Source organism: Paralichthys olivaceus, chromosome 22 (assembly GCF_024713975.1).
Source record: "Paralichthys olivaceus isolate ysfri-2021 chromosome 22, ASM2471397v2, whole genome shotgun sequence".
Taxonomy (NCBI): Eukaryota; Metazoa; Chordata; class Actinopteri; order Pleuronectiformes; family Paralichthyidae; genus Paralichthys; species Paralichthys olivaceus.
The window spans coordinates 3,164,665-3,190,933 of record NC_091114.1 but is presented as its reverse complement, the minus strand read 5'-3'; the positions used below and the strand labels follow the sequence as shown (position 1 = coordinate 3,190,933).

Sequence of the window (26,269 nt, the reverse complement as noted above, 5' to 3'; positions counted from 1 at the left end):
CCTGGATGGCTTTAGTTTGGTGTCACGCATAAAAGGCAGTGGATATTTCCTGGATGATCTCAGCACATTCTGTTTGACACATGACAATTGTTAAACCCCGTTCAGCTTTAGTTTGTGTTCATATGTGTATATGTCCTGGAAAGCTGCAGCTTATTGTTCATACAGGGTAGTGGGTAATTCTTGGATGACTGCAGCTTGTATTTCATTGATACAGAGTTGTGAATAATTCCTGGACAATTGCAGCAATTTATAATGACAGTGACTGAGTATGCACATGTGGACATTATAACAGAGATGCATTTGGGTGATGCCATCTTGAATGTGTTAACGAATGTGCTTGTAAAGCAATGGCAGCTCACATGTTTTCGTCTGATCCTGCGATCTTTGTTCACTGTTGCTGTAAAATCATAAAATATCCCAAACGATAGAGGTTCTTCCAGCTCCGGTTTGAGACATTTGCTGTAAAAGGCTTATATATCCGGGGGCTAACCCAGCAAGGTTTGGCTATCAGAGCACATCTGTCCCTCTGCCAAAGCTGTCCCGCTGGAACTCTCTGTGTCATTTTGATGTTCCACAAGTACCAAGATGTAGATGTAACGAGAGGTGAATGCTACAGTGAATATGTGGTTCACAGGTTGCACCACAATATGGGGCAAACTCCCATATTTAGTCTTACTGGTGTCTTACGCTTCTCTGGAGGATGAGCACAGACACATCTGTTTAACAGCAGTAACTTAACACCTCATTTGTTCCCAATAGGAATGTGTGTAAATGGCTGTGATCTATTTATGCGACCCCCCCCCCCCCCCCCCCCGGATCCCCTTTTTAAAAAAAAAAATGTGTTTTACAATTTTACGTATCCCTTATTATGACTGAACTTGTCCCATCCTGTGTGTTGTGAGATGTCAGAAAGTTTCAGGGAGTGGCAGGAAAAAGGTAAAACTTCATCCAGGAAGACTTTCTCTCCTCAGAGAGACATGTCAGGGGGGGGGAAAGAAAATCTGTGTGAGGCTCGTCCAGCTTTTTTCAAGTGTGGTGTCTTGTTTGCTACAAATCTGTAACTGTTTCATCGCTGCCCCTGTGGCGTAAACTTTCTGAAACTGTGTATTTCGGCAACACTTACATTTGGAGGTAAGTTTAAACTTCCTGTTTTGGGTACTCAAAAGGCCTTAAAGTTAAGGTCGAGAACAATAGTTGACGGTGAAGAGTATCTCCTTTCCTTAAAGAAAGAGCCGTCTGTTCTGTGAGCCAGATTGGCGACAGTGTAAGCCCCGCGCTGTGTACACATTACACACACCCTCAGATTGATGCCTTAATGATTGGGCCAACATGTTAGCCTCTGGCCATCTCCTGGGCTCTTTGGAACGCTTGCATGAAACCTTTTAACTCCCCTCATCCTCTGCTCCAGCTTAATTTGTGGCTTGTGTGCACATACCACATAAGTCAAGTCACTGCAGTGACCTATACATAAGATACAGATCCTCAGGCTGAAATATGTCTCAGAAGCTGCAGAGCCTTCCTCCCCTCTTTGCTGTGGCTTTGCTCATGTGATCCCTCTGCTGTGATGATAGCACTGTCGATATCCTCGCGGGAGATGAAAGATGCTTTCCTGCGCTTTTGTGCACGTGCGGTTTCTTTCCCTCTAACGCCTGCCTGAATACAGTTTCGAAAAGCAGTGACATCATCATAGCGTTTTGCAGAACACTAGTGACTTTTGATAGCTAAAAGTTTACTTCATTCAGTGCAGTCAATTCAGCCCACTGCTCCGCAAGTCACTACAGCATTAGAATATGTTTTAAATTTAATAGTTTGCTAAAATGAAGGCAATCATTTGCTCGTATGTGTGCACAGTAGCAGTACTTGTATTACCTGCTCTGGTGCAGTCCACTCCCTGTGTCTTCTAATGCGGCGTCTTTGCATTTCCATGTTGTTCTTGTCTCTTAAAACCTTTACAGTTACAGTGTTTATTATTTATTTTACCCTTCATGTCCTTTCAGACAGCTACAATATCCCACTCATTTTCGGCTCATTAAAGAAATCTATGTTATTTCTTCTTTTGTCTTTTCTAATTTAGATTAATGTTGTTAAAACTAAAGACGGTCAATAGTGTCTGAGGTTCATGTGTGAGAAACAATAGGGATATTTACGGTTAATGCTGAAGATATTAAGACGAAGTAATGGTGCTAAGTGATGGAAACAATGATTTGGTGTCTATGAAAACTGAGCAGCTGCATCTGCGGAGGAAAGTGGACTTTTGCGTTAATTGAAATTATTATTTTTTCTTTTTTACGCCTCTATTAGCCATTATTTTAAAGTTTGTCCGTCAGTCGGGACTGATTATAATTTGGTAGACAAATGTGAAGGCATTTTTTTGGTCATAACTCAAGCATGCATATGCTACTTGTGACAAAATGGTCATTATGCCTTTTTACTAAACCACCTCCGAGTCTTCTACGTGTATTATGAGTCTGGACAGACTTGGATGTAAACTGTTATTGGACTGGTTGGTGAGGCACACATTCACACAGCAGTAATTCTTTTATTGTTGTTAGCATTAATCGACTTTGTCATATTATTTATTTGTCGCGTTGACAAATTAGTCAGGATTTCAGATACGACTGCCAATGAATGCTAATGTTGCCCCTTGTCTGCTGAATATGCAAATAGAAAAGTGTTTGACAATTGCCACTTTAGAAGCTGTCATCTCTTGTTGGCAGATAATAATGGAAGTTTAGCTGTGCCCTGTTCAAACTGAATCCCTCCTTAAGTTTTAATAGATGCTCGGTTAGTAAGCTGTCATTGTTTTTCATTTTTAGCAAGGAACCTATAGCAGCCTTAATATGTCAGTTTCCACTGCTGAGTCATTCAGTGTTTACTGTAAGAAGCAGCACGTCAGAGCTTAAGTAGATTATTATATCTATTATAAATTACGATTGCAAGTTCAGAGAATTCTGACAACTGAGCAGCTGCATAAATTATTGTATTAACAGTAACTGTATTTACCTATTTCTTGTCTAGTATAACTGTAATGTTTCATTGTTTGGAAAATGCTTGGGAAAATTCACATGACAAAGCAAATTTGTGAAGCGCTGATGGATGTAAGATGTACTCGAGGGCGTCTTCAGGAGTTGAGCTGAATGTGCTGAAAAAGAAAAGAACCCAGACACAGTAGCAGCAGCTGGAGCTTCATCTCAGCCGACACAAGAATGAGAGTTTCTAAGTCGGTATGCACATTAGGGTCCAAACGTGAGGCAGCGGTTTTTTTTGGGGGGGGGGTTGTGGATGAAAATACCTGACCTCCCCCCTCGCCCCCTTCTCCCCCTTCCCCTTTCCAGTGTCTGGCAGGAATCAAAGAGCTGCAGGAATTTGCCAGTAATTGTTTTACGATTCCTCAGAAATCATACCTACTTGTATAGGTGGAGCACAAAGAAAGCAAGAGCCATGAAAGCTGCAGGCTGGCTGTTGCTGCTGGCATGAAAGGATGGGGAAGGGGAGGAGGTACAGATACATGGGGCAGCCACCACCAAATAACAGGAACTGAGCTGTAAATGCTGGCTCTCCCTCTGTTCAGTCAATGAAAGGAGGTTGGAGGAAGTGGTTTATTGAAGCATGGTTTATATGGGCTGTCTGTTGGCAGCTCTCGCTCTCCTTTCTCACTCGGCCCTGCCATAAAACATTTGTCTTCTATTGACAGCACCTCCAAACACACAGTCTGCAGGATTTGAGTCAGGAGCCACGGGCTCTGTTTTGATTAATGAGTTAAATGGAGCCAAAAGGTGAAATTATTCACACCAAGTGTGATTGTGCTGTTCGTTACAGTTACATCCATTAGTCTGCCTACGGAAAATAAATCAAAATTCACTGTGTGTGATTTATCAAGCAACACCACCAAACCTCCAGCTTCTCTGTCTTTTATTGTTGTGAATTGAATCTTTGGGTTCATATGTGTTGTTAAAAATTTTCAATTTAACCCTTATGTCCCTGGTCTATTGTGCCTTGTGTTTTTCATTTTTACATTTTATACACAAACTATTGACATATCTATCAGGAATGAAAATTAGTTAGTTGTTATTTTTATAATCAGAGTTTATGAAGCAGCTTCAAGTAAAGCCAGTTTTTATCTTCTGGTAAACATATTATCCCACTGAAAAGGAGCTTCATTCATCATTCCTATAAAGCCAGTACATTGCAAACAGTGGATTTTTATTTTTTATTTTTTCAATTGGGCTTAATAAGTAAGACAGGGATTTGCTTCCTGCAAGCGTGAGTAATTAGCGGACCCGACATGGGTAGATGACATTCCACAAAGAAAATTTCCACACCCTGTTTGGGGTCAAGGGGCATCATAGAGTGTGATTAGTCTACTTTTTGATCATTTTCTATAATTAATTGATCATAGTTAACATGTAATTGTATGATAACAATAATTATCTGATGAAACTATGATAAAAGAAAAAAATCTTTACTGCATTTGTTTGACCCAATTATAGAACAGACATTTAGCTGTATTTGATATATCTATTGATAATAATCTATGTTGATTAATATGAATAAAGATATATTGTCATCATTTTTGGGGCTTGTATGGCCCAGCTCAGCCTCTTGACATGAACACGGTTGACGAGTCTGAAATTCGTCTTTACTGTAATTCTGATATGATATGAGCGCTGCACAAGCTCCTCCACAGCCTCATAAGACTTCAAACAACTTCACAGTCGTTACCAGTAACTTCTCACGGCCACTGATCTGATCTACCTGCGTTAAAGTCGGTGGAATGTCTTTTCCAAAGTCTAAACAGAGTAAATCTTCCACAAACACCACTGGCATGAATTATGGCAGAATGTTTGTCAAGATATTCTTTTCTCTTCATAATGTGTCTCTGACTCACTGCACTGTACGTCCTCTGTGCTTATTGCAAGAACATGCACATTCAATTGATAATCCATTAAATGTGTAATGTAGTCCCTTTTCATTTGAAAAGGAACTAGTAGGAGTCTAATGAAATGCTTTTGAAATGAATGTTCTGATCTTAATTCATCACATCTGTCTTGAAAGTTCAGATTTGGTTTTTTTAGGAAATGACCCATGCATCTCAAAGTCCTGCCAACACCAATATCATTGACTGCTTCCTCTTCAGTTTAAGCAGAGGTCACAAACACCAAAGACTGTGATTCAAAATAACTTGGTCTCACTGATGTCTGTTTTCCTTGGATTTTTCCATTTCAGTATTCCATTTGTCCTCGTCTGTTCAGCCGTGTAAGCATTTGCTGGAATATAACAAAACATAAATACTAAGGCGAATTGAATCATAGTTTCCGTGTCCACCACTCAGCGACGTTTGGCTGTTATTCTTGTGACCTCTGCGGAATGTATGCGTGCAGCCCAAAATCAGTATTTGTGCTGACTGTGCGCGTCGACTGAGCATGCTCCAGGTACATTGTATCAACTTACTGGGGATCAGGCGTGGAACACCAGACTGAAATGGACCCTCATTTTAGTATGAATGGATTTTTGGGCAATGTATGTGTGACCAAAATTTGTACAATTCTACATGGTTTACACGGGGAACTGTTCCCAGAAAACACATCGACCGTGTATTAAAACTGGAAATTTAAAAGACTTTATCTGTCTCACATCAGTTGTGTCAGACCATTTAATATGAATCAAAAATGCCACAGATTCTATTACTGGTGCTGTTCCAGTATGAAATTAGACTGTTGGAACTTCTTTGCCCATGACTGACTGTGCCAGTCACTTAGCCAGACATCTACAACCTTTAGCAGTCACTACCAATATTGAAATCCACGGAAAAATGATTAGCATTCCTTGTGAAGCATACTCTGACCAAAATATCAGCTCTCTGTGACAGAAGTCTCAGGATCCGACTGCAGACTGCCGTGAAAATGTCCTGAACTCCCGATGAAGTGGGCCCTTTTTGATTTTACTGGTGCCACAACCTTTTCATCAGCCCTTCTAAGGATCCCAGAGTAGTTAGTTAAATCAACAGTAGGCAGATTTTTAGCACAGTTGATACTCTTCCCTCAATAGCATGTCTGTGCATGTGAGGTCTGAGCCCCAGCTGTCTGCTCTGAGGCAACATAGCTCCATGGGTGCACATGTGGATAAGGTACAAAGAAGTCCCAATGTTAGACTGCTACAGGTAGAGCCAGCTTCTGGACAGGATGCACCGCACTGATGCCTTCATTCAGTTTCATGGTTACCAGGCAAAATGAAAGTCATTTCGAGGTTGAAAACGAAATAAGATGAACAGACTGCATAGAAAATCTCTGACTAAGTTACAATTTGATACTTTTTTTAGTACTTCATCTTGTTTCGTATCAATAAGTCTGCAAAGGCAGAGGATATGTTAGATGTGGTGTCAAGTGTCCCTAATCACGTAGTTGCATACTAAAGAACGCAGACTTATTTTCTCAGCTTGTCAGTGCTCAACTTGTAGCATAGAATGTCTATAATGATGGATGACCTGTTGGGGAGCTATCCAGTTATTATATTCTATGGTGTATATTGGTATTTATCAAAGTGTGTGTATAATATATATATTATTTACTCTTGAGCAGCTTTATTGTGGTTAAATCCATCTTATTCCACATTGTCCACACTGACAATATCACACATATTCTATATCAGCTTCCTTATAAGTTAGGACCTATATGCAGTCTATGGTTAGGACACTAAGGACAGACACTGTTAGACGTTTTAATCAGGGGGACTTTCTGAAAGACCCCATGAGAAGATGCCACATTAGAAGTCAGAACACAGACACATAATGGTTCTCCAGGGAGATATGGGAGTGTGTTGGCAGCACCTTTTCCCATTGTGTGTGCTGTTTACCTGGAACCTGCTATCTAGAGCATCCCCATTATTTTGAGACCAACCCCCACCCCTCACTCCAGTCCTCCAGTCTACCTCTCCATCTGTGCTCGGTCCCTCGAGGTGGGTGTGGCGTCACACACCTGTGGTTTAAATCCAGGATGTGCACATGGTGTTGTTCATGTATAATTTCTGATGATCCTGCCTGGATTTCTTCTTACAAGAATGCATTTGGCACAGGAAGACAGTTCTACCAACAACCTGGTTTGATTTTTTCAGTTAAGCCCGAGTTCAACCGAATTTTGATTTACAGGATAAGAAGTGAGGAGTGTATGCTGTTTTCCTGACCCCTACGCAACCTGTCACTGCCCCAGGCTGGCCACCTGTCGGTCCTCATATCTAGTGCGTTGGCTTACAACACAAACTTGGATGTTTCTTGCGTTCCGGCCTTTAATCTTGGCAGATTAATCTTGGCCCCCGTTTGCGTTGGAGGGTCTTTGTTGTTGGCTGATTAGTGTGAGGTCATTTGGGTCAGGAGAGCTCCTGCAGCACTGTGGAGAAAGCTATAGTGTGAGGTTGTTTTTAAGGGACTGTGCTCAGTCAACCAGAGACACCATCCCCACTGAGCTGCTAATCACCACCCGCCATTGTTACAGAGGCTCATATCATGACTACTCAATGTTTATCAGGCTGCTATTCTCTTACAGTCGGGTCCTTAAGTCTTAGATCACATTCCCCATCCTACTGTATATGTTGTTCCAGGAAATATACAGCTCTCTGTTCCATATGGTGATTTACGCTCCACTGTTCTTTGGAGTACATGACACAGTACTTAGTAGTGGTTTCCCACACACAGGCGCAGAATGTGTACTACTGTTTGTAAGCTTGCGGCTTGCTGAACTGTATTTAGTTGTACAAACAACATGAACATGAAGCAACACATCAGTCTGTCTTTGCAAAAACAAAGTTGACCTTGTGTGTCAGAATATTGGCTAGGTTTCAACCAGAATGCATTTATTACAGTCTCTAGTATCCAAGGCTGCAAATGAATGTTTTCCTTTTGCTGATTTATGGAGTCATTCTTTAATCAGATATTTACCTCTAAAAATCACTTTTCACTATGATGTCATCTTTTTGTGCGCCTTGGCTTTAGATGAATTGAGTTTCCTTTGTTAAAGCTTCATTATGCAAGTTTTGGAAATTGAGCTAATGCTAGTATGAGACTGAGGCATGTCCACTGTCTCAGATGATGTAGGAATTGGGAGCTAATCCACAGCAACGTCTTCAGTTAGGGATTATTTTCAGCAGTGGTGCATGATTCGGCAACATCAGACACATATACTCGCAATGGAGGAGGGATACCATTAAGGATCTTGGATTCATTAGAGAAGGCCTTTTCATGTGCACCTTGTCGTGTGTTATATAAGTGCAGGATTTTTGAAAGCCTCCAGAGTCCAGATATCGAAGTAAATGTTAAAGAATGAAATTTAGAAAAATGTCTCCCTCTTTTTTTATTGAACATAAATAGAAAAAGTAAATTTTTAATATAAACTTTGTGATTCATTCCCACTCAATATTCAAATATATTTTGATATGTGTAGTTGTACCAATTTAGTCTTAGTTTACACCCCTTTAAACCCATATGATCAGGATATATAAAATAAAAATAAATCAAACCACCGTGTTTGTGAGACAGATTGAGAGAGCGACAGTGGGGCAAAGAGCACTGTACACACCTCTATAAATAAAGAAACATCCCTACTAAGTTATCTTAATTTGAGAAGTGTTGAAAAGTTCTGTTTTGAAAATTTAGAAATTAGTTTGCACAAAGTTCCCCAGTATTCCCTGCAGAAGTCATTCATTTAGTACAACAGGGTACTATCTGTTAGACGCCCATGAGTAATTGATGTAAGCGTCCTGGTATAAGTGTACATAATAGGTTGTTAATGTGTGTTCTAACCGGATTCCAGTATTGATGGGGTACCTGAGTCTAAAAATATTGCTGAATTATAAAGAAACCATTACAGGGATTTTTTAAAATTGTATTAAGACTGAAGAATTGAATGTAGGGGATGTTTCTGACAGTTGGTATGGTTATTAGACCTGGCCAAGTGTGCTATCCCATTGAGAAATTGGCGGTGAACACAGCCTATGTAATTGCAGAACATCTGAAATATGCTAGCCACAGGATCTCAGTGTTACTTGCTGTTTGAACTCTATGTTGTCTGTCGTATTAGTGCCAGTTGTTAAGAACCAAACTGGAAAATATAAATATCCACTATGGAAAATTACAGGCCAATTGCTCTGGCTAGTACACTTTCCAAAGAATCTTTCTTAAGCTCCCTAGGTGAACCAGCGCAATTCAGATCTTTGTGGCCGGTTATGTTTCTACTTTGCGGTCAATTTTATGTATAAATTGGTTTGTTGATTAAATGATTTGACAAATTACATTGTCACATTGTCATCATAATAGCCTTTGAGCCTCGAGACGAGGTGTTCCTCTTGTTTTTGGGAACACTGGAACAAATGTCTGTAGATATGTCTAGTCTTAATAATCGGATTATTTTGGATTTGTGGGCTGCTGTATGTCATTTTATATATAGATATGGATAAAGCCAGTTCTAATACCCTGATACTACTATATTTCTACTGCCTTTGCCAAAGGTGTTGGAAGTATAAAAAATAAGTAACACTTTATGTTAGGAGAGAGGGGTATGCAATGTCATCGTGTGCTGTTGCTGCAAGAGTGAGTTGGTTAGTTTCACATCACTGGACTCAAAAATGTTGACATCACTCTTTGGGTGTGTATTTGTTTAGGGGTGTAAGATAGGGTCTGCTTTGTTCGGTATTAGCCTCAGTAGCCTATAAATGTGCTATCTTAGACAACACATGTTTTGGTGGTCATGAATATTAATGAACCATGTGAAATGTGAGCAGTGGTGCTCATGATTAATATATATGAGCGTAATGCCTGTCTTTCAGCAGCTAATATAAGCTTGAAGCCTTGGTGCGAGGGGTTAGGAGTAGTAGTCCCTTCTGATTTCCGCTGCCCATCTGTTTAAAGAAGAATGCCTTGATAACATTTCCCCTTATTGATATGTGTTCAAAATTTTATAAAGCAAAGTTACATGCTCAAACAAGCTTAAACTGGAAATAAAGGTTTTGTACAAGAACATTTAAGTAAGCTCAAGTCATTGTAGTTATTGAAGGGTTTCTCTTAGGATATGTAAATCATCAGAACTTCTCAAACACTGAGACTCTGACTTTCTGGAGAATTTTAACAGTTATCTTTGTGTTTCGTCCTCGGTTGTGGTTATTTTCTTGATTAATGTTTAGGGGTTTTTTTTTTGAAAATGTACCATTTTGTTCATCAACATTTTCAATTCACCATCATATCAAACAGAGAAGCAGCAAATGTGCACTTTGGAGAAGCTGCAGCTTGACTTGCACAATGAATCAGTTGTTGTTATCAAGTCATTTGCCAATAAACAAAAAATGGCTGAGGATCCATTAAAAATATGGGTTGATCCATAAATCTGATCATTAATATATGTTGTGACCCAGACATGTTCTGAGTGAAGCATTTTACAATAGAAACTATAAGTGTTTTCTGCTTAATATTATTTTCCTTCCTCTCCACTACATGGACCCTTGCCCCCCAAATGCCTGGCATTTATTGGACAAGTGATGTTGAGATGAATGGTTCCATTAGGTTGAAGAGGGATTAACAGTAAATCAGTGAGCGGAAGGAGCTCATATTTAAGCCACAAGCCTCACTAAAGAACTTTTTATGTCCAGTCCTGTCTTTTGTTTTATGGTCAGGCCTACCGTCTGGCCTGGCCTCATTACAAACCAGTCTGTGTAGAAAGGGCAAATATGTAGTGACTGGCATTGTTCTGTGATTGGCATCTCAGTTTAAACCAAGGCCACGTTAATAAACGACACGGCCCTATCCCACTTTGAAAGCTTCTCTGACCAGTGGCAAATTTTCTCTTACAGGTCAGCGATTGCATTGTGCATCTCTGCCTCTCAGACCACCGCTCCTTTAGATACTGGTATCCTTTTCAACCTGAACTCCTGAACCCCAGCCAAGATGCTACCCTGACTTCACATTTACTCACTCGTTCCTCTGTTTTCATGAAGCTTCAGGGTCTTTCTCTCATTTGAACTGTCACTTAACGTTACTGTTAACATTCCTGTTTCAACAAATCAAGGCTCTCTAAGAGTTTCTCCATCCAAGTGTTGTTATTGCTGTTACTTAAAAAAAAAAAAAAAAAAAAAAAAAGGTCAGGCAGACATGCGGGTTTTCCCCAAGATATTGTTTGCAGAAGGTATTAAGCCACATTTCATCTGAAGATCAATGTAGTTAATATTAAATATGCAATAAACAATAATTTTGTTTTACCGTGAATGTCAGGAAACAGTGTACAATAAAATAATAAAGATGTAATAATGTCTGTGGCAGTTTCCCAGAACTAAAATTGTCACCTTGCTTTGTTCAAAACAACAGGATATTCAGCTTACAATGTTATAGAAGAAAGAGAACCCGCAAATCATCACATTGGAGAAACAGTAATTTAAAAATGGTTGAAATTACTGAACTGAAGAACTAAAAATGAATAACGGATGATTAATCTTAGTCAGAAGTGAACTGCATTATATAGATAGTGGCTCACTTCTATAATACCATAAAACCCTGATATGATTTCAGACATTTCAATTTATTTTTTATCTGTACTGGAAAAATAAAAATGTCTACTAACAGAATGAACAACCAGTTATTTTCTCAATACATTTTTGCTTTAAAATATCAATACATAGTACGATGTTTCACAAAGCCCATGTTGACTTTCTGATATAGTTTCAAAAGCCATCAATGACTGTCAGCCCAGAAAAGTTATTTAGTTTTCTATCAAAGCAGCAAATGTTCACAATGTCAGTCAACGTTTGCTCGTCTAATTTTTCCTGCAAAAGATTGGTAAAAATGTTGCATAAAAAAATATAGGATAACGACATATGATTCATATTAAACTTGAAGAAAAACAGTATGATCTCTGATGCAAGTTACTTTCCATTTCCCAAAATTCGTATCATAGAGCCCTGCTGAGCTTTGACTTTTCACTTTCAATCAAGTCTGGATATTCACATCCATATGAAACTTCTTTGAAACTCTGAACTGTGTCACTGTAGATGTGTCAACAATAGTATTTACCACAAAATTCAACTATCTAGTGCTGCGGGAATGATGTGTTTTTATTGGCCAACCTGGCATGTCCACAAAAATCAAGTGGGATTTTTCTATTGGATTTTCAATTATTGCCCCAAAAATGTACTTTGACAAAAACAAGTTTATGCTCTTTAGAATAATATTCATAAACCACTTTGACTAAATACGATCGGCAGAAGTAAAAGGTTATCACTGGCGCAAGTATCTACTATGAAGCTTCCAACTCCATTTGTGATTTGGCATTCACCTCTTCTACAAAAGCCCTCGCTCCAGGAAGAACAGCGCAAGTTACACATAACCAGGCTGTAAAGTGGGGTTTCATGTTTGGTGTGATGACCTTTTAATGCCCCTGGCTTCTTTTCTCATTTAGCTGCTCGTTAGCGACCAACCTTTTAAGACATAAATAAACTTAACAAAAATCACAGGTCGGGTATTTAGTGATGTAGTTTATGTTTTGGAAAAAGAAGAAAAGGTCTTGCGCTTGTGTGAACCACGGTCCTTATTTCAGGCATCTAATGAAAAGCATTCAAAAGCGAGATGAGGAAACAAGCGTGCAAAAATCTCTGGCGTGTTAGGACTCATTATTGCCGCACTCTATATTGGTCAGGCTCTAGCTGTGCTGGAAATATCTCAGCATGACATCATGTCTACCTAGTTCATGCCAATAAGAAAAATAAACCAACCCATGTACAAGTATATGTGCTTGAGTGTACATTTTTCTTTCCATTTTGTGGAGGTTCAGCTCATCTCCTTCTCCACCTCGGTTTATATAAAGGTGTGGTGGTGAATAGGCTCTTTTAGCCGGCTGTAATTGAACCTGACCCACTTGCACAATTAACTCTAACCCATAATATTTGTTTAGTGGTATTGGGTTTTGGATGGCTTGGCCCCAGCGGTTAGCTCGACCTCAGCGTAGTCAGCTGAACCATCAATCATTGCTGCTTCATGAAGGGGCGGTGCTCCAAAATGAAACGGCAGAACCCAGCAAAGACAAGACTGATGCCAAAACCTGGTCACTGAGGATGACTCAAGATGTTTCCAAGCTCTCCTTCATCACCAGGAGCTAAGCTGTTCAGGCATGGCACGCTCAGTTTGTGGTTCTCTATACTGTGTGTTGCCACTTGAAAAATACTGAGTACGTGTCCAGTTCATGGCACCAACTGATTTTATAAGATGATAACACTGGTATTTGGTAGGAAAGCAATAGTATTATGAAAAAATATATTGGCTGCGACTGTACTGGAAAAGAGATTTGAAATGATAATTATTAGTAGTTGCCAGTTCATTAAACCAAGAATTGGTTTGGAAAATCAAGGCTCTAAAGAAAATAAATACTGTAATTATGATAATGTGTAATGCCATTAAATGTGTTATAGCTCCCATTAAAAAACATAGCTCACTACAGCTGCTTTCCGACTTGCACTAAACTCTAGAGGTCTTCAGGAGTTTCTTCAGAGGAGGTGTATGTTTTAATGCAAAGGTCAGAGTGAGAGCCTGGATTTTCTGCTGACTTTCTCCGAGCGGCTCCTTGTGTTAAATCGTCAGAAGGTCAAACGCAGTGCGAACGCACTAGGAGATCCTCTGCAGGATTAACACAGAGGGAGTGGAAGGTTGATGCCGCTTCTAACACGGGACAGTCGGAAAAACTTTAAAAAAAAAATCTCTGGAAGAAAAAGTGGTGCGAGGCCTGTGTGGATGTGTTGTAAAAAAAAACACGTGATCTCCACAGCGGTATCAGTACGTTGCATCCTCCCCCTGCATGCTGCACCACCCCTTCCCTGAGAACTGCAGAGGATTTGTTTTTCACGTGGGTGCAGAGAAAGGCAAACTGTGCAGAAGGTCGGAATCCATGTCTGCCTATTAGCTTCTTCTTGGAGCTTTCAGCTGTGTCTCTTGGTCTGTCTCATACACGTCTGCTCAGTATATTACAATCAATTCATTTCATCATTTGAACCCATAACATCTGCTGAGTGAAGTGTGGTAATATGTAATTAAAAAGCCTGGGAAGATGTTAGTTAGTGGGCAATGAGTGGAGGTGTGAGTTGTATAGTCAGTGGAACATCTTTAAGAATGAATGTATGAGATAATACATTGTGTAAATGTGTTTAAAATTGAACTAGTACTGTAGGAGAACATAGAATACCAAAGGAAAGTCAGGGTAAAAGGACTGAAAAAGTTTCCAAAGCATTTTTTCGCACTGGAAAGAACTTGTCAGCGATGCCGGAGCATTTTCCACTATTCCCTCTAGTTGCTGTCGACTTATGACATCTTACATTATCATCCATTCATGCAGTGCACCATGAAAACAATGGACTGCAGCCACGTTCATTGTCATTACTGATGCAGTTGTTACTTTCAGGAATATTGCATTAAAGTAACATTATCTAAAAATGCCCCCAAAGCTAAAAATGTGCTTCCAGTAAACACAGTCACTCTCCACATACAGTACATGGACTTAATTGGTACTTTTTGTGCAGCGTCCACAGGGACTGAAGCTGACAAACACACACCTCCAGGGAGGAACTCCTGTGCTCTAGTTATGCTTGTTTGTCTCTTTGTAAGGCCACAGAGGTGAGGGGGTGCCTCACCTTGTCATCAGCTGTGTGCATTCATTAGCTTTTAAGGCTCTGGTTCTAATTCAAGCCCCCTTTTTTTTTTTTTTATTGATACATCAGCGCAGACGATGGGATTGGGAGTTAATGAGATCTCAGGAGAATAGAGCTGCAGGTTAAGTGGCTCAGTATGTACAGTGACACACTGACAGACCTTCAGAAGCATAGTGTGGTTCATCTGAGTGTTGCTCCATAAACCCTGTGAGAATGTGATGATAATAATAATCATAATAATTATTATAATAATAATGGTTTGGACTGTTGGTGTTCTTAAGAGGCTTTGTCTCCCAGCAGCCACCACTGTTGTAGTGTACACTGCAGCTGCTTTGTATTGTACAGAACTACATTGAATTGAAACCAGTCTCTTTCTTTTTTCAACAGTCACCTCGTGCTAAAGGTCAACAGCTCTCTCTGTAACAGCAAACTTCTCTTTCATTTCAGTGTGCAAGGATCCACCGTACAAAGTGGAGGAGTCTGGATACGCGGGCTTCATTCTGCCCATTGAAGTTTACTTCAAAAACAAGGTATGTTTGAAACAATTTCACACCAGAAAACTCTGTATTAAATATTATACTACCTCCTGCAAAATGTCTTGAAACATTGTTGTATTCATCCATCCACTCTCTGTCGAAATGGAGAATCAGAGGAAGATACAATGTTAGAAATCACGATGCCTGTGAAGGACAACATGATAGTTTGGATCTGAGTGTAGCCCTCACGTGACGCAGTGTTCTTCTGTTTTATTGGAAAAAGTCCTGACAGACGGAATTTGATTGTTCTCTTCTCTCCCTCTCTGGCTGGATCACCACTTCTCCTCAGGAAGAACCGAAGAAAGTCCGCTTCGACTACGACCTGTTCCTCCACCTGGACGGCCACCCGCCTGTCAATCATCTCCGTTGCGAGAAGCTCACCTTCAACAACCCAACGGAGGAGTTTCGTAGGAAGCTGCTTAAAGCCGGAGGGGTAAGAGAGTCAGGGGGGCCTGTCCCAGGCTTGCGTGACATTTCTTAACGGGACACAGACATCTACAGTACGAGCGCAGGAAAAAATTACACCTCTTTTATTCAGAGGGGGGTTCTTTGAGACCAACATCCATGTAGTATTATGTCTTTCTCTTATTGGCAACTAAAGACCCAAAGCAGCGATTTGTGAGTTTTGACAATAATATAGTTTCAGTTAAAAAAAGGGGGTTCAGTCATTTTCAGAGGGAAATAGTGCATTTGGCTAGATTCAGCTGCAAATTGAAAGTTAAGATTATTATGCCATCATCATGCTCAATTTGACGCAAACACTTTGGAGACATTTCTGAGTCAAGTTGAAACACCGTGTAAAATAACAGAACATTTTAAAACACAATTGCGGCTCCTGTTTGTATTTCTGGCAGCAGGATTGTGTGTGTTTGGACAACATTGGAAATGAATAGTACTGTTTGGGCTCAGAGGAATAAGGCTGTGGGTACACACAAACACAGGATCAGTCAAATTTAATTTGTATAGCCCATATTCACGAATCGCAACTTGCCTCATACAAAATCTTCTAAAAACTACCGATAGAAGCGTAGAAACCCCAGAGAGAGCTGGAAGTGAGGGATCTCTCTCCCAGATTGGTGTGGTGTTAGATTTTAAATAATACAAAATACATTTAGACTCATAATTTGATTAATCAATAAATGGTCAAAACATTATTGGCACAATCACTTTTTCTTCTTTTCAGGCGTAAAAATGTTTCCAAAGAGGAAACTCCTTTGTTTGGCTCTCAGGCGCAGCAGCAGATGTTCAGGAGAAAAGTGTGACTCTGCATGCCAAATGTCATTCTGTTACAGTACAGGAGGTGTAACCTAACACTCCTCTTATCTGTTCTATTCAGAACAAGCTGCTGTATTGTCTGACTCTGGTCATTTTATGCAAGAAAAAATTCGGCACTCTACCATTGGATTAACCACAGAGATTTGTTTTACCTGACTCTCTCAGTTATGAAAGCTATACAGTGCAGAATGAATGTCGCTCCACACACACAGTAGATCAGCTGACCTCATCATCAAAGCTCTCTGTACTTGTTACAGTTGTGATGAACTGGCATCAGTTTTCCTTCAGTTGTGTCCTCAGTCGGGTGCACTCTGTCAGTTGGCTGCCGGCCAGAGACCCCCTGTAGACAGGAGGTTTTATGGCTGGAGCTAAGTGCTCTGTATTTACTTTGCCAGTCTGCACCCTCAGTCTCACTCTCAGGTCACAACTCACATTCTCCATTGTCCAGAAGAGGGTTGTCACTGCAAGGTCTATAATCTCGTTAGTTTCTCTACCACACTCTATTCCACAGATTTGAACCCTGCAGCAATTCTTTGTACCTGAATTAAGCTGTGGATGATAAAATATCCGTCTCTTCCATTGTCTTTCACAGCAACGGGATCCTCACAAACGAAGTTCAGAAGACTCAAAAGTAAGATTTCTGTCATGCCTTCTGTAAAGATGACGAAACATTTGGACGACCAAACGTGGCTTCAGATTTCTCTTTGTTTAATGGTAGTGCTTTTGTCCTGACCGGGACATTTACTGTCATTAACATCAGCGCTCTAATCTAGCCATGCAGAAGCAGCTATATTCTGGCCATATTCTGGTCATTCTGGTGATAACTTCTGCATATTCGTGCAAAAAATGTCACTTTCAGGTGTTTAGATGCATTTCTGTTAAAATAAATACTAACTGCAATACAGCAGAGAGTCACATGGCGCTTGTTTCGTGCCGACCCAGGCACCAATAGGAAGCATTGCGTGCACTGCTGTGCAGCAACATGACCAGTGGCATGACGTGATGCAGGGTGGTGCTAAGCTTCCACTCAAATAGAAAATAAATACAAATTAAATGAATAGAAACTGAAATACAAATGAATCTTTTTAGAGGCTTGTCATTTAGTAGCTGTGTGTTTTTAAGTCTTCCTAGAGTCCAATAAATAGTTTTCACCCTCATTACTGGAAACTGATGAAAAGTAATTTGATGCAAGGAAGTCTCTGATCACATTTGTTTGTTGTTGCTGGTTCTCTGGCAGGTGATGGTAATGCAGGAGGGCTCAACTTCACTGTTCGGTCAGCACCTGAAGCTGCCGACGCTTCCTAACAGCTCGCTGACATCCACCTTCTCAGACCCAAAGAAGAGTAAAAGCTTCCTCGGGTCAAAGGTCAGTCTTGTTCCCAGGTCCAGCCTGGAACTAAACAACCTTCGCTTCTGCCTCCACTTCTGGGCTCCACCCAGCCCTGAAATTCTGAAACCCCTTCAATGTCTTCAGGCGCCTAATCCCCCACATATTTGGCAGGTTCAAAGATGTCCAAGGTATTTTAACTCTGGGATTTCAAAGGCATCCAACTTTGGCTTAAGAAAAACTATATCTTGGCCGCTGCTCAGCCATAAGCATTTACTCCACTGACTCAGATGTACTGTGAATCTCTTACAACCTGTAAGTGTGAAGATGCTTGACTTTTTTTTTAGATAATAGTTGTTAAATGAGTGAAGCAGACGGTAGGAGGGAATGGACTAAATGATGGGCTTAGGAACTTCATGTGAGATCTGAGACATTATCTCTTGCAGCATAAAATAATGTATATCAGAGAAGTTGCATGTTGTTTCCATTATGTGTTATTTTTAGTCCCTTTAAATTGTGTCATTTAAGAGGCAGCTCAGAGGAGGCCCATTTCACATGGAAACGGTTTCCAGTCTAAACACAGTGTGTGTGATGAATTACTCCTGGAGCAGGAGGTCACACACACACACACACACACACACACACACACACTCTGTGTCAGGACCCCCACCCCAACCCCCAACCCAGTAATAGAACACATTTGATATTTTTGTAATAAATCATAACTACTTGGCAAAATGTCTTGGTCCGATACTAACAACTACTTTTCTATTGTTTCATCTGTGGACTATTTGACAGATAAGTCATTTAACCTAATCAAATCTGATCTCATTTACTCAATGGAAATTCTAAAGTAGCAGGTAGACAACTTGATGGCTCAATGAATGTGCGTACCAGCTGCAAGGACAAACACTTAATATCTCACCCTGCTAATGAATAGACGGACTTGTGAGGTAGTTTTGCATTTTTGAATTGGCCACCATCCAGAACAGTGCCTGTGTGTTTTCTCCCAAGGTGCACCAGTGCTGCTGTGGTGTGCAGGGTCAAAACTTCAGTGTCTAAAAGGCATTTTTGTTTCTTTGTATTTTGACGTTGTCCTATACATTTAAAGCCTTGGTCCTTCTGAGACATTCTGATAAGATTTTATATCATAGTGTCAAAGTAGAATATAAAGTGTCTGCAGATCTGAAAAAATGATTAAATTCAGTGTCCTTAAAAACAACATTAATTGCTACATGAAAGTCTTAAACTCAGTTCACACAAATCTTCTATTTGCTCGTCTTGTTCAGAATAAAAGACTAATCCACTAAAGTGGAAAACACTGTCGCCACTGCTGCTACATCAGCTAGGCTGAACCATGGGAAAGCAAATTATATACATTCATCATTTTTTATCGGTTAATCCATCCATTTTATGCTCCATAGCTGTGTCCAGATCACATTAATTTAATAAATCATACATTTTGGAATTATTGTTATATATTGCTAAGAGGTACTAAAAAAAATCGGCTATATATTGTCCTGATAGGTTTTCACCATTTCCTACGGTTTGAATTGTAGGTATTGACAGGTGTTATATTACATTGTGTAGTATTAAGATCTTAAAAAGTCATGAATTTCATTTGATGAACCCTGTTACCCATGTTACTGCTTATCTTTATAGTAATGATGATAAAATGCAAATGGTACATCACATATTTCAGTTCTTTCTAGACTTGAAAATAATACATTCCTCGAGAGTAATCATTTATTCAATTATTGTTTGTAATGTGTTTTCAGTTCTAGTTACTACTCCTAATATATTATTATTATTTACGGGCCCTTCACAGATTTACATGAACTTGGGTCACCTGCTAACCTGCTAATGTCATGGTGCTGAAAGGTTTGTTAAAAAGTGCAGTTTTAGTGATCTCCTCAATGTTCATGGCTGTAGAGGCTCCGTGTGTCAATTCCACAGCACTAAAGCAGTTTTACGCCGGGCTGCCTGGGAGAGAAATGGGTTTACTGCAGTGGAGGAGCACGCTGGAGGTTAGAATGAGCTGGCAGCTTTACATCCTGAGGTCCTAGGGTCACCAGCAGATAGACAAAATGAAAGGTTTTAGTGGTGGTTGGGCAGAGTTGTAACACACCCTGTCGTCTAGACTGCTTTAATGGGTTTACTGCATTGATGAAATATTGACAAGGGGGCTTGAGGTGAGACCCAGGGACAAATGGCCCCTGTCGTTAGAACGAATGCATTTCCTCCTTTCTCCACCTTGCCCTTCGCTCCACTTTTAAGGTTGCACATGTGTGGCTGTTGAAAAGACTCCTTCTGAACAACACTACTCAAAAGAAGCCTTGAGTTTGCTCTTTAAGCCTATAGATGAGGACTGAGAAGACCCTTTTGAGTTTCTTTTAAGAATGAACCTCTTTTTACAAATGGTAATGCCAAACTGCAGGGTGGCATGCATGTTTTCTCTTGTGTAAAAGGCAGAGGATTAATCTTCCTTTGACCTAGCAGCCTGGTTTTTGCTCACTTTGTTGTTTTGGGACTAAGCCTTTTAGAAAGTTCAATATGCAGTCTTAATTGCAATCCACTAAAACATGAAAACAATGTAATCAGAGGTGACAGCTATGATGTAGGACTTGAACAGTGCTTGGAATATTTAATCTCAGTTGCACCTCACCTGTATCACTTATTCTCTCAGCAGTACAAGCCCATTCCATCCTCTGACAATAGTATTTCTCAGTGGCTAATTATGCCCTTGTTCCATTATGTTTGCCCATTGACCTAAATCGGGATTTCCCTCTTCCTTGTGCAGTAATCCTTTGAGCTGAAGATTTTTCTTTGTAGCATAGATGATTCATTCATTTTTTCGTGCATGACTTAACTTGCCACCATCCAGTCTTTACGCCATGATTTAGTCTATCAGGAACCAAGAAATCTAAACCCATTGATTATTGTTGAATAATTAGTTCTTCAAGTTGTTCCTGCATTGTGTAGAATCTAACTCATTTGTTGGTTTTCATCCACAGGATGGTTCCAAAGGCAGTGGAGCTACCCTACTTACCACCGCCACAACCACCAGCACCAACAGCAGTAGCTTCTCCAAACTCTACAAACCCTCCAAGGACCACAAAGACAAGCCTCCTAAAGACTTAAAAGAGCCCAAAAGTGCCTTCAGAGACTCTGGCTGGGAACCCAGCAAAGCCCCCAAAGAACCTTCCAGGAAACCCAAAGAGAACCAGCCACTTCGGGATATCAATCCTAAGATAGGCTTCAAGGAACCCAAGTCTTTGTCAAAGGAGCATCGGACTGAGGGTATCACCCATGGGTCAGGGATAAACAAGCGTCTGTCCGCACCTGACGGTGACGATCATGTGGCCAAAAAACGTAAAAAGGGATTTGTGGATTCATCGGGGAAGCAGCTTTCAGGTTTAGACGTTCAACATTCAGATACGAAACTACTGAAGGATAGATCACTAATGCGAACAAGTAAATTACGGCCAGAAGTTGATGAGGCTGAGCGCAAGAAGGTGTCAACGCTTCCTCCATTCCAGCAACTAGTGGACCCCAATGACTCTGATATGGAGGACCAGTCCAACAAATCAGATGTAAGTACAACATTTTCTTTTTGTCAAAACCAAGACAATTACACTTTGAGTTAAAATATGAGTCAATGCCATTGATTTGTTTGACAATATATCTATAATGAGGAAACCCGTGTCTTTTCTTTATCATGGAGGTTTAAGAAGCAGCTAAATCCATCAGGTTGGTTGCTTAAATGATTCAATGATTTAAGATTTCATAGGCATGCATTTATAATTAGGGGAGAGGTATACAATTCTTAACATTAACATTAAGGGGGTTAAGATTTGTTGGTGGTCAGTGCTTCCATGGTGTGGAAGGGCTATAAACTCAAATGACCTGCAGGGAGAGAATCTTCTTTAATGGTGGTCTGGTCGACTCCAGGGGGCTGGGGCGGGAAATTGCAAGAAGGGGTGGCTACCAATAAACCTAATGGGAGTTCAGTTGCATTCGTCTGGGTGGTCAAAGAGGAAGTGAACACAATGAATTCTTCAACAGCAAGCTACAGTTACAAGATACCCTTTTGTTTTCTTATTGAGAGAAAATGGCATATTTCTACATTCGAAATATAATATATAATATTGTAATGGAAGTTATTAAATATAGATGTTGGCTGTGTTAGGTTTATTAACTTTGTTTAACTCAAGTGCAGGATTAGAAAACTTCATCTCTACAGTGGTGCTTTTCATGAATAGGCCGACATTCAACTGGGTTGCCTGGTCCACGCACATTTGGTGGAGAACCTCCCCATAAAGAAGGGCTGTTTTAAAGCCAAAAAGTAGACAAGAAAGATTTATGGTTTTACAACACCTGAGGAGAAAGGGGAGACATGGCAGTGAATAGCACAGAGTCCCCTTTAATCCTTTTAGCTTTTGAAAGAGTAAAAAGGGTGAGCGTTTGTCAAAGAAAGGTCTAAATCCCTGTGCTGCGAGCAGTTTTCTTTTATGCAATGCTGTTTTCATTTCTAGTCGTGGAGCTTGTATAAAGTGTGGGTCTTTGTACATCTTTCCACAGGCGCAGCTTGTTTAAGCAGAGGAATTATTACTAAGCACTAGCAAAACCTGTGTTTTTTGTCTGCGTTGTATGGAAATGGCTTTTAAGTTTTCCCATACAGGGACCGGGGGAAGGGTCTGTTGTAAAGGGGATGTGGGGTGACAAATGCCAGGTGTTTGATTCTCCCCAGGCTCACAACCCCGGTGGCCGAGCGCCGGGCCACTCTCATGTGACCGCTTGTTTGATCTGTGTTTTTTAAGCGAGTGCTGGGCCAGAAACGGCAGAGAGGAGGAAATGTGGGGTAGGTGATGACATGAAGGGAAAGCAGGCTGGTGTGCTAGCATGAACACCATGTTGTTACCACCCTGGATGTGGGCACAGACTGAATGATTTCTTACCTGCATGAGTTACCTTTAAATCTAAGCCCTTACGCAGTTAGATTTTTGATTAATATTGTATACATTGTGAATTTGGTAACAGAGCCCCCTCAGATAAGAGCTTATGATTTTAAATTTATTTGATAAGTAACCTTTTAATGGTTTAAGAAAAGGAAGAATAAAGATGTAACAGACTTAAAAAATGTGTTGACATTATACTGATATAAAAGCATTTCAAGAATTAATGTTCGATATTGTTGGCAACATCGGCAAGATTCTTTTAAGGACCTAAGTCTGCCATTTCACTTGGTTTGAGAAATAACTTAACAATATTTTCTTTTTAATTATGGGCCTCGGCCCAACTGTGGTGACAGTTTGTGCCCAGTGTCTGTAGCAGTACCGCTTTCAATTTACCTCATTAGTCAGTGTAATTTCACGAACAAACATCTCAAAAACTGATAACTGCACTAAAAGTCGTAAAAAAAACAAAACATATAGCTAACACTTGTTTTCTAATCTGTCATAAACGTCCTGGAGAGGAACTTCCAGAAACAGATTGATTTAAACTTCCCCCTCTGGTTAAGAGCCTGAAATGTGACATCAAAGTCTATGGTGAGATAATACAATTTGAAATATTCAATCAAATGATAAAACCATTGCTGTGTTAACTACAGCAAGAGTTCAGAAGTTAACTGTACATTAGCAACATTACGGTATAAATGGCTTTGTCAAACGGAAAGGCATCTTAACTCACATTCAAATCATTTTGTTTGGACAGCCCCTGCTGAATTAGACAAGCAAACCAAATAGTCTTGGTCAGCCAGGTCTTGTTTGCTGGCATTTCTTTTTGGCAGAGTTAAGAGAGGAAGCCAAATTGATGCCAATGAGCAGCAGCTAAAGACTATTTATTGTCTTTGAAGAGGGTTGCTTTGGTGGCTTTCAGAGAAGCAGGACAAAAGCCCTAAAAAGGAGTGGTGGTAAGATTTACGGCCCCGTGAAGGAGCTGTCCCATAAACCAACAGACCAGCTGTGTGTTGTTTGTTGGCAGGAGGTGACAAGCATTGAAGTCACTCTGCCTTTTATCCTCACTTCTCTCTCTTTCTCTCATGTGTCTTCTGTTTGGTCACTTCTCCCCAATTTGTTTTCTGGTTTGCAGTAGCAGACGCCTTTCTGAATTTGGGTTTTGCACAACTAGATCCAAGTGCACATTGTTCTCAGTGATGCAGCTTTAAACACATTTATAGCTAATCTGATCACCCAGCCTGGAGGCGGAGGAGGTCAGTACTATATCAGGACTAAAGGGTAACAGTCGGTCAGCAGAATTCACCAGAGTTGTGGTTGAAGATGAAAAGAATCTGTGAGCTGAACGATCTTCAGTCTTCGCTTTTTTTCCTCTGCTGAAGGGGTTATGTTTTCAATGCTGTTTGTCTGTAAGCTAGATCAGCAAAAGGTACTGAACAGATTCTATTCAAATTCGGTGGAAAGGTGGGTTATGGGGTAAGGAAGGACCCATGATATTTTGGCAAAGTGGATCCCAGGGAATAATTCATGGATCTTGATTAAATAAATCAGGCATATTCAGAGGGCTGATATCTATGAGTGTGGTGCAGCTTGATTGAATTTAAAGGGGCTGTTCGGCCTTGGTAAAGGTATGTGTTGACTGAGTGTATTTCTATTTGATAACACATTTATTCATCAAAGCATGGCACTGGAGGAGAAATTAAAATTAGTAGATCAACCTCACTCCTCATTGTTGCTGAATAACTGAATTGTTCAACAATTGTTCCACGAACAAACGTGTTAACAAAGGTATTTACCTTTGTTTATTTATTTCTATATTCCAATAGTATTGAAGCATGTTACGTGCTATTGACAACAATGACAACAAAGTGTTACCGACACCACTGACCCCAACCGCTCAAGGTGAAGCCATCGGGGGACACTCCGCTGTGCTCTCACATCGTATTCTAGGGGGTCAGGCAGAGAAAGTGTGCAGGTAGTGCAGAGCCTGCGTTCACACATGCACCTCCTCCGCAGAAAATTCGGGGTATCTGCAGAGTTCAGTGCTGTTCAGTCTGATAGCAGCTTAGATGAAACATCATTAATCAAAACCACGTTTCTTAAACCCAACCACAACTGACTGGAGCTTTTTTTGCACCGTCTGAGTGTCTGTTGATTGGTCCATTGTTAGTTTGGTGCTCCACTTCAGCTAATATTTGCTAGTGATATGCTGTAATTAGTCTTTACACAATAGTTCTCCTTTATCATGGAGGCTAGTTATTAAAGTAATAAATCAAACATTTGCCCAAACACTTTTTCAATTTAAGAAAATAATTCCACCACACAGTAGATACAGAGAATCCTTCATTTGATTTATTGTTGAACTGCACACCCGAAACAGAACACTTAAATACTTAAGTACTTAAAGCCAACAAATCAGGGGCCAGATAATCACTATCACAATGTGTCCATTAAGTCTGTTTCTCCATCTACTAGTGTGAGCTCTTTCTTCCCCTAAGCACTGACACTCACTCACAGCATCCTTTTTTATGCAATTTACGTATGTCCACACATCTAACAGCCCTGTCTAATGAGGACGGGCAGTCACAAATAACTCTGCATCAAAGTAATTAGGAGTCAGCAGCGCGGGAAAAACTACACATCCGTGCAGTTGAAAACGTATTTATGTACTGAGGGTAAGGAATTACTCAATTTACCATAGATCATGAATAAAAGGCTTGGACATGATAAGAGATCAGAAGGTACAGTAATATCCATATTATGAAGGAAGAACGACAACACAAACATCATATTTAGAATATAAAGTTAACTTGAAGCGTAGTGTAAGATTGGGATCTGCCTCACTAACAAAAACACATGTTATCTTGCATAGAGAACTGAGGCTATCATAACGATAATGCACGTGTTCGCTCCTGTGGAATGAACAGGACTGTTTTTGACATGAGAGAGAACAATGAATGTAAATTGGTTGTTTACTTCCTGCAGTTTTGATTTGTGCAGCATGTGCAAGCTCATTTAGCCGAAGAAGTAAAAAAAAAAGATATTTCCCAAATTTTGACATCAGTTCCTACAACAGAAAACACAAACACATGAATATTACGTATGTGGTTGTTTCCCGTTGTTGGAGCATGTGAATCGGTTTGAGACACTTGCTGAAGTTGTTAAAAGAAGTGTGTGTGTTTGTCCCATTAACGCTGGTAGTAGTAGTATGTATGCATGGATATTCTTGCAGGGCGATGTTTTCCAGCAGGTCACATCTGCACTTGATTTCTATGGTTTCTAGCATGTCGAGGCCTAGAAGACATTTCCCTGGCATTTATTTGCATCGACAACAATCCGGGGCTTTAGAGTCTGGGTCTCTGCCTCAGCAGAGACGTTTCTCATGGGCTTGTAAAAGTCACTGCTTTGTACTCAGAGGGTCAGGAGTTGGCCCCATCGGATTTCTTAAGAGGAACCTAAATGAATCATGATTAGCTCTGATGGCTGCTTCAGATGTCCACTTTTGCCTG

At 40.3% G+C, this 26,269-nt stretch overlaps 1 protein-coding gene across 7 annotated transcripts in view; it reads left to right on the top strand.

The window, feature by feature from the left end:
- The window catches only part of mllt3 (MLLT3 super elongation complex subunit), a 49,204-nt gene that overhangs the window by 12,384 nt on the left and 10,551 nt on the right, over nucleotides 1-26,269 (top strand). For 6 of the 7 annotated variants that reach the window (XM_069518601.1, XM_020100228.2, XM_069518603.1 and 3 more), the window contains exons 3-7: nucleotides 15,112-15,194; nucleotides 15,490-15,633; nucleotides 17,068-17,106; nucleotides 17,713-17,841; nucleotides 20,817-21,395. In XM_069518601.1, coding sequence (XP_069374702.1) covers nucleotides 15,112-15,194; nucleotides 15,490-15,633; nucleotides 17,068-17,106; nucleotides 17,713-17,841; nucleotides 20,817-21,395 — 974 coding nt within the window. Of the gene's footprint in view, nucleotides 1-15,111; nucleotides 15,195-15,489; nucleotides 15,634-17,067; nucleotides 17,108-17,709; nucleotides 17,842-20,816; nucleotides 21,396-26,269 lie in introns of all 7 variants that reach the window. The other variant, XM_069518600.1, reaches the window with a different exon arrangement.